The following is a 13,958-nucleotide window of genomic DNA, read 5'->3' as shown; positions in this document are numbered from 1 at the left end:
GATATGCTGGGATTATCGTAATGGCGGCATTATTGTTTATTTTATTTTTAAAACTATTTTTATTCTTTTTCTTTCCAATGTAATCATAATGTAGGGAAATTTTGACATGACTACATACACGAAATAGTTTCATATGACACTTCTAACGAAAAAAAGTATCGCTTCTTGGTGGGGTATAGAAGTTGAATTTTGAAAGTTTGTAAAGGGATTAGTTGCCTTTCCCTTCAAACAAATGTCACACTGTATACCATAGTCAGATTTTTTTCTGAAACGTGTGCTTGAAAAACCCACCATTCTGCAATTTTCTATGTTTGTATTTTTTAACTTCGAAGTTGACGGACGATGGTTGTCACGGCCGCCAAAAAACTTACGTAAATCACCATGAAACTGACCCTTTTGTTTTTGCGTTCCCATGCTTTCCTTCATATCCCCTTCCACGCACTGACCTTGATCTACAGACAGATTGTGACATGTTTGCGCATACTTATATGACATTCCAAATCCAAGTAAAACAACCATTTTTTGGAATAACAACTTGATCAAGCGAAATGTAACGGTAAGTTAGGATGGAAGTCACTGTTATCTGATCAAAATTTCACAAAACATTTACAGAAAGTATTGGACTTTTTTCTGCGTGCCCATGGACATGTTAATAAATTTTGTTTCTTGCGTTTTTGTAAGTCTGCCAGGCCGATGATAATTTTTATGTAGATTTCAAACGTTTTTGATATGACCGCCGGATGACCCATATATTTCCTAACGTTGGTACATCTGTGTAATACAGTCATTTTGTGTGGTGTAAATAACTCCTTTATCTCCCAAACACCGCAGTGTTAATTTTGAATTGTTTGAAGCACGGGTATGGGATCGTAGTCATCGCTAGATTTTGCAGACGACAAAAAGCACAGATGTAGAGTTCTCCCTTTCATCTATCTGCATTCGCAAAACATTAATAATTTCCGTACATCATACGTAATGTAGTGTTATTCGAGATAAAAAATTACGATCACCAAGTATCAAATACGTTTGACATTCCCACCAGGGTACAAAGAGATTGAACTAGCTTGTAAGCGGGGTACACTGAAAATGATAGATGAGCCCATTGTAAACATTTATGTGTGGCGTAAGATAATGCTTAAACTAGCACCCACACACCCATCCATCCATCCATCCATCCATCCATCCATCCATCCATCTTGTGACAAGCGAACAACTACAACAACAGAATGCTGACGTAATTCACTGGAAAGTACATGCCTTCCTCGTAGTCAACTCCCTGAAACGCAATAGGACAGTAATAATTGAATGTATGGGTGTTGGGTATTTCCATACATGTAACTCTGGTTCTACATACATGATCTGTGCATGGACTAAAACAAGCCACATGGAGGTGCTCAGTGGTCCCGCAGTTGTGAGTGCCCCAGGCACTGTGTACGCAGTCTTGGAGCGCAGCTTCTTGCCCTGTACAATTGACGTCGTCCAATAAGAAATCTACTGACCACGTGACCGAGGAAAATGTCGCATTGTGGGGTGAGTAGCCGAGCTGTCGACACGTGACAGCAGCGGCGTTGGCTGTGAAATCGTTGTCGCAAACTCCACCCCATCTGTAAAACAAGGTTATGAAATGTTTGTTATGCAGTTTTGTTTGTTTGTTTAAAGACACACGCAACAATATTCCACCTATATGGTGGCGGTCTGTAAATAATTGAGTGTGAATCACACGATCCAGTGATTGATATCATAATAATCGACCTATGCAATCGACCTATGACGTGTCAACCAAGTCAGTGAGTCTGACCACCCGTTAGTCACCTCTTACAACAAGCATGAGTTGCTGAAGACCAATTCTAATCTACATCTTCACGGTTCACTCAACATCGACGTTTATCTGCCAACAGTAATACCCACATTCCATTGTAGCACACCTCCAGCCTCCCCTCCCCTGACCCGGAACCGTCCACCAGTCGAATGTCCCCCGGGGTCTGGTTAGGAAAATATATATATTAACATGTCCATAATAATAATTCTTTCATTTCTTTAAGAGGTATTTTAAAAGTCTCTCTTAACAAGGGTACTCGAATCTGTATCGAAAGGTCGCAGTCATGAAATAAAAATGTTCTAAAGCTACGTTTCCTTTTACACGATTTTTTCGTACGACGTTGTGCGACATCTACGACAATACACGATTTCTCCATTTTGCCATCCGACATCGGTTGAGCTGTCCGATTCGCCGGATCTGACAGCAATTATGGCACCCGTTTCACGACGGCACTCTCTATTGTACGTGCAGAAATTGATTGCAATTCTTGGATTGTATCTCATGGCCAAAAAAAGAAAGAAGTATTCGAAAAAGAACGCACCGTTTTTGCTGACATACTGGGCACAATGATGTCCTGACCCTCACAAGTTCAACGAAGTTTCTACATTCGCCATTACAGAGTTCGAAGCACATTTTTAGCACAGTTGCCCCTTGAAACCCGTACATCGGGCTCCGTCACATGACCAGATCGCTACATGTAGCAATAGAAAAAGCCGTTGTACGACGTCGTACCACGTCGTGCGTCAAAAACGCAGAAAAGGAAACAGTTACTGATAATTCAACGCGTGCGAAATCTGTCGTATGTCGTACGAAAAAATCGTGTAAAAGGAAACGTTACTTTATGCTTCAAGTTTGTCAATATAATACTTTCATTTCCTCATACTCTTGGATAAAATTAGCTTTTTTACAAACCCGACAGACTGCACCATGCGTTTGAATTATTAAAACTCCTTGATGTAAGATGCGAGTGAAAGTGTTGGTTTACTTCTTGCATGGGTAACCTTTTTAGGAATCCTGATTATATATTGTCTGAATATTGCGATGTATTGGTTGGTTTGTATGTCGGTTTCAAGTCTAACTAATTTATTTACTTGTATATGTATCCATATTAAATTACTGGTTTCCGTTATTTTTGTTTCGTTGTTGTAGAACACCATACTCAGCAATAGTCCAGATATATAACGTCTGTCTGTAAATAATCCAGTCTCGACCAGACGATCCAGTGATCAAGTTCGTGAGCATCGATATACGCAATTCGAATGTGATGACTTGTGTCAACAATATCAGCAGCCCTGACCACCCAGTACCGTTAGTCGCATCTTACAACAAGTGTTCGTTGCTGAAGGCCATTTCTTATCTGACTCTGCTCGGGTACAGTCACATTAGCCAATCGTCACCACTCGCCTCTTTCCGTAACATTCAAGAAGGTATACGGCCTGTCCCGGAATAGCACGAGTCGGCCTCGAATATATGACTCCGTAAATGGTGCTAACTCTCTTAACCTTTAGCCTGCTGAATTAATTTCAGCATAAGGCGTTAATAAGAGGGTGGGTGATTTCAAACACTCAGTGCGTCACTAAATAAGGGACAACTGAAAAAATATTCAGCTCATTAATACTACGTACAAAAATATACATTATTATAAAAAAAATATCCAGATAATTTCAAACCTACAGATATTAATTACAAGTTACAAGACAAACATAAATATAGTAAATTTTCCTGAATTTACCTGAATTACTCGATTGGTAGCCGGATGCGTTTTATACTAGGAACCGTATAAATTGTCCAATTATCGCAAACCGATTTCAATATTCTTACTACTGATATTTCATAAGTATCTGACTTTAATTTCGTATATTTGTATCGGCAAATATCCGCGCGACGACAAATTAAAAAATAATTCTGAAAAAAAAAAATAATCGAAAACGTTCGTCGTAAACAAATAACATTTTCGATGTCATGACAGGTCTTACTGAAATGGCACTATTACGTTTATTTAAACGTGTCATGTAATGAAAATAGCAGAATAAAATACATGATTCATAAGCATTCATGAGTGCAAATATCAAGTTTTATGGTTCATTAATTTTTGCACAAACCCACAAAAAGACGGTGTTAAATCGTGTTACGCATACTAAAAAACAAACATGGCGCGCTTCGTCGAACTCCTACATAAAATATAGCTTCTTTGGTCAGAAGAAAGATTACAGAACTCTTCTGTGTAAGACCTGGTGAAAGAGGGATAATTTCTCATTCTACAAGTGTTCCATGTATCATTTTCCGTTTAGTATGACGAAAGACGGACGAAAATTAAGATCGTGAAATCTAACTTGTTTTCTAGTAAGTGCAAAGGTCACCGGATGTGATGTCACAGACGGGGATTGCCTGATGAAATTCATTCGCTATTGAATATGAACAGAAAAGTTGGAGATATTTCGTCTGAATTTAGCACAAATAACTGTTTAAAGTGATTAATCAGAGCTCATAGAATTTTCTTGGTGTATTTTTGACTATATAATTCGCACACAGCCGAACCAGTTTGACCTTGTATGCTCCCGTGACCCGGAAACAGTAGTCGATCAACACTGCAGATGCAAGTTTTTCAGTATCTTTTATTTGAATTTTTGTTCATATTAGGCACATTACTTTATTGTCCACTGAATATAAAGATAGCAAAGATATAATTGTGATGCATGTTGATCCCAGCTTATTCTTTTTTTCACATGGTCCAACACAGAAACGTGTACAAACATCATTCTCAACAACAGGTGCGCGGATATGGGCGTGGCATTTGTGTTTCAAAATAACATTCATGCTTTTCTTTTTATGACGATGTAGTGTAGTAAGAACTGCAGTATACATGTTTTATAAACAAAAATATATTTTCAGTTATAGTTTCACATGAAATCGGAGATGATTTGATAAAAATTGCGTTCATATTACATGATTGGGAAAATTATATGTCTCACTTTAGAACAAATTGAATTACATTCATAATTTTATGCAATGAATTAACGTTCTTGATGAATAATTACGATAGATTTGTCAATGCTTTATGTTTTATAACTGGTTACAACTTTAAATCTTTTCATATACTTTAATATGTTAAATGATATTAATAATATGACAATTATTTTTCTCTCTCAAATAGACAAGGGCAAAGACACTTAAAATCTGTCAATGCATTAGCAAGGTGTAAATAACCAAATTTTAATTAATGTCTTTCAGTAATGTGGAAAGCTGACAGTTTTGCACAATTTTTTATTACAACTACATATATGCCATAAAATATATGGATAGATGTTACAAATTATTTTGTGTATTTTATTTCTTCATAATATCGTGCCAAAATGTACATCAAATACAAATGAGTGATGAGTTATTTTTGTTTTCAACAGTACCACTTTGTTTGCTGAATTATTTTGAATCGCATGTGACAAATAATGTCAATTTTGTTGTTGAAGTAACAGTACATGTAAATTTATCAGAAAATGTTATCATTTGATAAAAAAGAAACCATATACATAAAAGAAGTTATATTGTCTCTGGTGAAAGTAAACAGGCTTCCTTTTCTGTAAATATATATTATTCTACCGTATTGTCTTTTCCTGGGTTTAGGAACAATGTCACAATATGAAATGGGTCTAATGAACTTTCAAGGATTGTTTCTGTTTGCTGAAGTGTCTGATGGTGATATACTCCAATTATTTAGTGTTCAATAGCCTAAACCATCATGAAACAAGAAACATGAAGAACAGTCTTCCTTGAATAACAAAATGCCAAGGACTGAGCAGTCTTCCGTTAAAGATCTGGAAGCATTTGATATATATGTCTTTGCCATATACACATGGCAATGAAAAAAATCCAAATTGAAATCTTAAAGAATAGCTCCAAACTGGACAACAAAAAACACTCACTGCAGAGCTCAGTATTAGGAAAAAAGAAATTTACTTGCCACCACATGATTACCTTGATGCCAAAGACTAACATAGGTTGCACCTCCTACTCAACACTTAATTATCTGTCACTTGTAGTTTTGATATTCCATATTCAAAACATCACTACAACAAAATTATTCTAGATCTGGTATGATAATTTCATATTACTTCATGAAATTTCACCACAAGAAAAAAATGAGTCTGTCTTTCGATCACTGTCAGTGTAATCACTGCTCCAAGAGTTTGGATCATCAGTCTGTTTCCCAGATGAAGTCTGTTTTAACAGTAAAATATGAACATAGACAGTGTGCAAGTAGGTAAAAAGTATGGCCATAAACATGAGGTACATTTTGCAGTTCAGATTGCACTAGTGCAATATCTAAAAGCTGTATGGAACCACGGACTGAGCCACATGACATGATTTGTTTATACAAATATGCACACACGTCAAACAATTTGATCTGAAACATTACCTGCATTATACTAGGCAGAATTAACTCCGAAAGCTCTGCTGTTTGGAGTAACAAAATAATTTCAATTTTGCTCCAAATTCGTGAACAAAAGATGTGATGTTTAGCTGTTTTAATGTCTAAAATAAATACTGATTCACAAAGACGATGACAGTTGTTTTCTAAGCAGTAATTAATTTTTATGAAATACATTTACTGTACGTTACATTCTCACACTAGCTCTGGTTTCGTTCGTTTCTGCAAAAGGAAAAATGATTTTTTTTCATGACATCTTCAATCATCAAAATTGTACTTCTTGTAACGATATACACAGAAGAATATTCTGTTATTGTTACGACACACTGACAATTTACATGTCTCCCCGTGTCAGAACATTCTTTGAAAAAAATAGACCGCGAAAATCATCGACTTCGGATTTGCTAAACTAAAGATCAACACATCGACGGCTAACTTCAGGAGAAATACTACAACACAAGCAACAAATGACAACTGCTATTGAACACAACTAACAGTAAATGACTGAGGATGACTGAAAGGTAATTCTGGTGTATAGTATGGATCTTACAGGAATTTGAATCAGTTTAGAAAATGTATCAATGGTCGTTTTCCAACTCGTTCACATTTTACTTCCACGAGTGCCATGCCGTGTACGTGCTTCCGGTTCATCAAGGGTGGGTACAATTACAAATATTATGATACTGTTTCATGATCTGCATTATATAGGTATTGAGTCGTTTTCTTTCAATGTATATGTGTTCAGATTCTGCTTATGAACGCATATTTTCAAACATCCTTCGTATCTTGTCACTTAGAAAGACCGCGAGTTTGGCCACGCCCTTTCGGGTCACCAACGGCTGTCAACTTTGTGAATGTTGGAAGGTTTATCAAATCAAATCAAAATAAAATCGCTAAATCTGGTAATTTCTGTGCAGAGGCAATAACATTTACCTATTCACACCGTGTAATTAATTCCAGATCAAATAATTGGATATGTCAAAAGGATGGCACATTTTCTTCGGCATCACGATACATGTGGAGTTGTTTGTTTACCGCCGTTGCCATGATCGTTTCTATTCGTCCAATCGATGATATAACATTGAGATTGGTTTTGTTTATATATTTATTTGAGCCGAAAGTTACTAATTTTTAGAAAATGGGAAACTTATGAGCTTTCTCTTCGTCAAGGAACAAAAAATATCGACTAAACTATCAAAAAATATTTCATTATGAAGAAAATATTAGACTGTGTACCACACGGCGTGGTGCGCTGGAAGTCAACAATGACCGTTATTTTCGACTGCGTGCCGACAAATTCGGCGATCTCATTTTTAATTCGCGGGCGTTTCGTTTTAAGGGATATAAACGTATTGAACATTACATATTTAAAAAGGTGAGAATTAGCACATTCCATACATAATTCATATGACACGTAAATCCGACTTGTTGAATAATTATTGCAAGTTTTATTTGGAGATGTCATTATCCTGCACTCCTGTCGAATGGGTTCGACGGTAGCATTGAGAGGATTAAACTTCTATGACGCAATGTTAGATGATTGAACTATCGTAATGGCGGTAATCATAATGTAGGGAAATTTTGACATGACTACATACACGGAATAGTTTCATATGACACTTCTAACGAAAAAAATATCGCTTCTTGGTGGGGTATAGAAGTTGAATTTTGAAAGTTTGTAAAGGGATTAGTTGCTTTTCCCTTCAAACAAATGTCAGACTGCATACCATAGTCAGATTTTTTTCTGAAACGTGTGCTTGAAAAACCCACCATTCTGCAATTTTCTATGTTTGCATCTTTTAACTACGAAGTTGACGGACGATGGTTGTCACGGCCGCCCAAAGACTTACGTAAATCACCATGAGACTGACCCTTTTGTTTTTGTGTTCCCATGCTTTCCTTCATTTCCCCTTCCACGCACTGACCTTGATCTACAGACAGATTGTGACATGTTTGCGCATACTTATATGACATTCCAAATCCAAGTAAAACAACCATTTTTTTTTAATAACAACTTGATCAAGCGAAATGTAACGGTAAGTTAGGATGGATGTCACTGTTATCTGATCGAAATTTCACAAAAACATTTACAAAAAGTATTGGAACTTTTTCTGCGTGCCCACGGACGTGTAAATAAATTTCGTTTCTTGCGTTTTTGTAAATCTGCGAGGCAGATGATAATTTTTATGTAGATTTCAAACGTTTTTGATATGACCGCCGGATGACCCATATATTTCCTAACGTTGGTACATCTGTCATTTTGTGTGGTGTAAAAACGCCTTTATCTCCTAAACACCGCAGTGTTAATTTTGCATTGTTTGAAGCACGGGTATGGGATCGAAGTCATCGCTAGACTTTTTGCAGACGACAAAAAGCACAGATGTAGAGTTCTCCCTTCCATCGATCTGCATTTGCAAAACATTGATAATTTCCGTACATCATACGTAATGTAGTGTTATACGAGATAAAAAATTACGATCACCAAGTATCAAATAAGTTTGACATTCCCACCAGGGTACAAAGAAATTGAACTAGCTTGTAAGCGGGGTACATTGAAAATGATAGAAGAGCCCACTGTAAACATTTATGTGTGGCGTAAGATAATGATCAATCTAGCACCCACACACCCATCCATCCATCCATCCATCCATCCATCCATCCATCTTGTGACAAGCGAACAACTACAACAACAGAATGCTGACGTAATTCACTGGAAAGTACATGCCTTCCTCGTAGTCAACTCCCTGAAACGCAATAGGACAGTAACAATTGAATATATGGGTGTGGGGGTATTTCCATACATGTAACTCTGTTTCTACATACATGATCTGTGCATGGACTGAAACAAGCCACATGGAGGTGCTCAGTGGTCCCGCAGTTGTGAGTGCCCCAGGCACGGTGTACGCAGTCTTGGAGCGCAGCTTCTTGCCCTGTACAATTGACGTCGTCCAATAAGAAATCTACTGACCACGTGACCGAGGAAACCGTCGCATTGTGGGGTGAGTAGCCGAGCTGTCGACACGTGACAGCAGCGGCGTTGGCAGTGAAATCGTCGTCGCAAACTCCACCCCATCTGTAAAACAAGGTTATGAAATGTTTGTTATGCAGTTTTGTTTGTTTGTTTAAAGACACACGCAACAATATTCCACCTATATGGTGGCGGTCTGTAAATAATTGAGTGTGAATCACACAATCCATTGATTGATATCATAATAATCGACCTATGCAATCGACATATGACACGTGTCAACTGAGTCAATGTGCCTGACCACCCGTTAGTCACCTCTTACAACAAGCATGAGTTGCTGAAGACCAATTCTAATCCGCGTCCTCACGGTTCACTGAACTACGACGTTTATCAGCCAACAGTAATACCCACATTCCATTGTAGCACACCTCCAGCCTCCCCTCCCCTGACCAGGCACCGTCCACCAGTTGAATGTCTCCCGGGGTCTGGTTAGGAAGGAAAATATATCTCAACAAGTCCATAATAATAATTCTTTCATTTCTTTAAGAGGCATTTTAAAAGTCTTTCTTAACAAGGGTACTCGAATCTGTATCGAAAGGTTGCACCCACGAAATAAAAATGTTCTAAAGCTACGTTTCCTTTTACACGATTTTTTCGTACGACGTTGTGCGACATCTACAACGATTCACGATTCGTTAATTTTGCCATCCGACATCGGTTGAGCTGTCCGATTCGCCGGATCTGACATAGCAGTTATGGCACCCGTCTCACGACGGCACTCTCTATTGTACGAGCAGAAATTGATTGCAATTCTTAGATTGTATCTCATGGTCAGAAAAAGAAAGAAGTATTCGAAAAAGAACGCACCGTTTTTGCTGACATATTGGGCACAATGATGTCCTGACCCTCACAAGTTCAATGAAGTTTCTACATTCGCCATTTCAGAGTTCGAAACACATGGTCAACAATGAAAATTGGAATTTACCGGAGTATTTCAGCACAGTTGCCCCTTGAAACCCGTACGACGGGCTCCGTCACAGCAGCAGATCGCTACATGTAGCGATAGAAAAGCTGTTGTACGTCGTTGTACCACGTCGTGCGTCAAAAACGCAGAAAAGAAAGCAGTTACTGATAATTCAACGTGTGCGAAATCTGTGGTACATCGTACGATAAAATCGTGCAAAAGGAAACGTTACTTTATGCTTCCAGTTTGTCAGTATAATACTTTCATTTCCTCATACTCTTGGATAAAATTTGTTTTTTACAAACCCGACAGACTGCACCATGCGTTTGAATTATTAAAACTCCTTGATGTAAGATGCGAGTGAAAGTGTTGGTTTACTTCTTGCATGGGTAACCTTTTTAGGAATCCTTATTAAATATTGTCTGAATATTGCAATGTATTGGTTTGTTTGTATGTCGGTTCCAAGTCTAACTTATTTATTTACTTGTATATGTATCTATATTAAATTACTGGTTTCCGTTATTTTTGTTTCGTTGTTGTAGAACACCATACTCAGCAATAGTCCAGCTATATAAAGTCTGTGTGTAAATAATCCAGTCTCGATCCAGTGATCAAGTTCGTGAGCATCGATATACGCAATTCGAATGTGATGACTTGTGTCAACAATATCAGCAGCCCTGACCACTCAGTACCGTTAGTCGCATCTTACAACAAGTGTTCGTTGCTGAAGGCCATTTCTTCTCTGACTCTGCTCGGGTACAGTCACATTAGCCAATCGTCACCACTTGTCTCTTTCCGTAACATTCAAGAAGGTATTCGGCTTGTCCCGGAATAGCACGAGTTCGCCTCGAATACATGACTCCGTAAACGGTGCTAACTCTCTTAAATTTCTATGACGCTATGTTAGATGATTGAACTATCGTAATGGCGGCATTATTGTTTATTTGATTTTTAAAACTATTTTTATTCTTTTTCTTTCCAATGTAATCATAATGTAGGGAAATTTTGACATGACTACATACACGGAATAGTTTCATATGACACTTCTAACGGAAAACAAATATCGCTTCTTGGTGGGGTATAGAAGTTGAATTTTGAAAGTTTGTAAAGGGATTAGTTGCTTTTCTCTTCAAACAAATGTCAGACTGCATACCATAGTCAGATTTTTTCTGAAACGTGTGCTTGAAAAACCCACCATTCTGCAATTTTCTATGTTTGTATTTTTTAACTACGAAGTTGACGGACGATGGTTGTCACGGCCGCCAAAAAACTTACGTAAATCACCATGAGACTGACCCTTTTGTTTTTGTGTTCCCATGCTTTCCTTCATTTCCCCTTCCACGCACTGACCTTGATCTACAGACAGATTGTGACATGTTTGCGCATACTTATATGACATTCCAAATCCAAGTAAAACAAGCATTTTTTTAAAAAATTTTTTAATAACAACTTGATCAAGCGAAATGTAACGGTAAGTTAGGATGGATGTCACTGTTATCTGATCGAAATTTCAAAAAACATTTACAAAAAGTATTGGAACTTTTTCTGCGTGCCCATGGACGTGTAAATAAATTTCGTTTCTTGCGTTTTTGTAAATCTGCGAGGCAGATGATAATTTTTATGTAGATTTCAAACGTTTTTGATATGACCGCCGGATGACCCATATATTTCCTAACGTTGGTACATCTGTGTAATACAGTCATTTTGTGTGGTGTAAATAACGCCTTCATCTCCCAAACACCGCAGTGTTAATTTTGCACTGTTTGAAGCACGGGTATGGGATCGTAGTCATCGCTAGATTTTGCAGACGACAAAAAGCACAGATGTAGAGTTCTCCCTTCCATCGATCTGCATTCGCAAAACATTGATAATTTCCGTACATCATACGTAATGTAGTGTTATACGAGATAAAAAATTACGATCACCAAGTATCAAATAAGTTTGACATTCCCACCAGGGTACAAAGAAATTGAACTAGCTTGTAAGCGGGGTACACTGAAAATGATAGAAGAGCCCACTGTAAACATTTATGTGTGGCGTAATATAATGCTTAATCTAGCACCTACACACCCATCCATCCATCCATCCATCCATCCATCCATCTTGTGATAAGCGAACAACTACAACAACAGAATGCTGATGTAATGCACAGGAAATTACACGCCTTCCTCGCATTACACTCCCTGATACACAATAGGATAGAAAGAGCTGAATCTATGCGTGTGAGGTGTTTCCATACATGTACCCCAGTTTCTACATACATGATCTGTGCATGGACTAAAACAAGACACATGCAGGTGCTCGGTGGTCTGGCAGTTGTGAGTGCCCCAAGCATTGTGTACGCAGTCTTGGAGCGCAGCTTCCTGTCCTGTACAATTGACGTCGTCCAATAAGAAATCCACAGGCCACGTGACCGAGGAAAATGTCACATTGAGGGGTGAGTAGCCGAGCTGTCGACACGTGACAGCAGCAGCGTTGGCGTTGAATTCATGGTCGCAAACTCCACCCCATCTACAAGAAAAGGTCATGTATGAAATGTTTGTTATGTAGGTTTTTCAAAGACGCACTATACAACATTATTTCACGTATATGGTGGTGGTCTGTAAATAATCGAGTGTGTATTAAATGATCCAGTGGTTGTCATCATAATAATTGATTTACGCAATGGGGAACCGATGACGACATGTGTCAACCAAGTCAGCGAGTCTGACCAGCCCTTAGTCACCTCTTACGACAAGCACGAATAGCTGAAGACCAATTCTAATCTACATCTTCACGGTTCACTGAACTTCAACGTTTATCAACCAACAGTAATACCCACTTTTCATTGTAGCACACCTCCAGTCTCCCCTCCCCTGACCCGGAACCGTCCACCAGTCGAATGTCCCCCGGGGTCTGGTTAGGAATAAATATATATATTAACATGTCCATAATAATAATTCTTTCATTTCTTTAAGAGGTATTTTAAAAGTCTTTCTTAACAAGGGTACTCGACTCTGTATCGAAACGTCGAACTCACGAAATAAAAACGTTCTTATGCTTCCAGTTTGTCAACATAAATCTTTCATTTCCGAATACTCTTGGTAATCTAGTTTTTTTCAAATCCAACACACTGCATCGTGCCTTTGAACTATTAAAACTCCTTGATGTAAGATGCGAGTGAAAGTGTTGGTTTACTTCTTGCAAGGGACATTTTTAGGAATCCTGATAAAATATTCAATTTGTCTCAGTATTGCGATGTGATTGCTGGTTCTCTATGTCGGTTTCAATTCTTACTGATTTATTCATTTCATTCATTCATTCATCTTTTGACAAGCAAACAACTACAAGAACAGAATGCTGATGTAATGCAGAGGGAATTAATGGCATAATGGTGTAGGGTATTTCCATACATGTAACTCTGTTTCTACATACATGATCTGTGCATGGACTAAAACAAGCGACATGCAAGTGCTCGGTGGTCCCGCAGTTGTGAGTGCCCCAAGCACTGTGCACGCAGTCTTGCAACGCAGCTTCCTGTCCTGTACATTTGACGTCGTCCAATAAGAAATCAACAGGCCACGTGACCGAGGAAAACGTCGCATCGAGGTGTGGGTAGCCGAGCTGTCGACATGCAACAGCAGCAGCGTTGGCGGTGAATGCATCGTCGCAAACTCCACCCCATCTGTAAAAGAAGGCTGGGAAATGTTTGTTATGCAGTGTCTTGTTTTTTGTTTAAAGACGCACTCAGTAGTATTCCACCTATATAGCGGCGGTCCATAAAAAATCGTGTGTCGATCTC

The 13,958-nt window shown here is 38.3% G+C and overlaps 1 protein-coding gene across 2 annotated transcripts in view; it reads right to left on the bottom strand.

Moving 5' to 3' along the window:
• The window catches only part of LOC137296947 (deleted in malignant brain tumors 1 protein-like), a 76,984-nt gene that overhangs the window by 15,531 nt on the left and 47,495 nt on the right, over window positions 1-13,958 (bottom strand). For both annotated transcript variants that reach the window (XM_067828864.1, XM_067828863.1), the window contains 7 exons: window positions 13,592-13,841; window positions 12,999-13,072; window positions 12,439-12,688; window positions 9,625-9,698; window positions 9,069-9,318; window positions 1,909-1,982; window positions 1,355-1,604 (listed from right to left, as the gene is read on the bottom strand). In XM_067828864.1, coding sequence (XP_067684965.1) covers window positions 1,355-1,604; window positions 1,909-1,982; window positions 9,069-9,318; window positions 9,625-9,698; window positions 12,439-12,688; window positions 12,999-13,072; window positions 13,592-13,841 — 1,222 coding nt within the window. The remainder of the gene's footprint in view (window positions 1-1,354; window positions 1,605-1,908; window positions 1,983-9,068; window positions 9,319-9,624; window positions 9,699-12,438; window positions 12,689-12,998; window positions 13,073-13,591; window positions 13,842-13,958) is intronic.

The sequence above is a fragment of the Haliotis asinina genome, chromosome 9, assembly GCF_037392515.1.
Source record: "Haliotis asinina isolate JCU_RB_2024 chromosome 9, JCU_Hal_asi_v2, whole genome shotgun sequence".
Classification (NCBI taxonomy): domain Eukaryota; kingdom Metazoa; phylum Mollusca; class Gastropoda; order Lepetellida; family Haliotidae; genus Haliotis; species Haliotis asinina.
The sequence above is the reverse complement of the archived record's forward strand: the minus strand, read 5'-3'. Positions and strand labels throughout refer to the sequence as shown.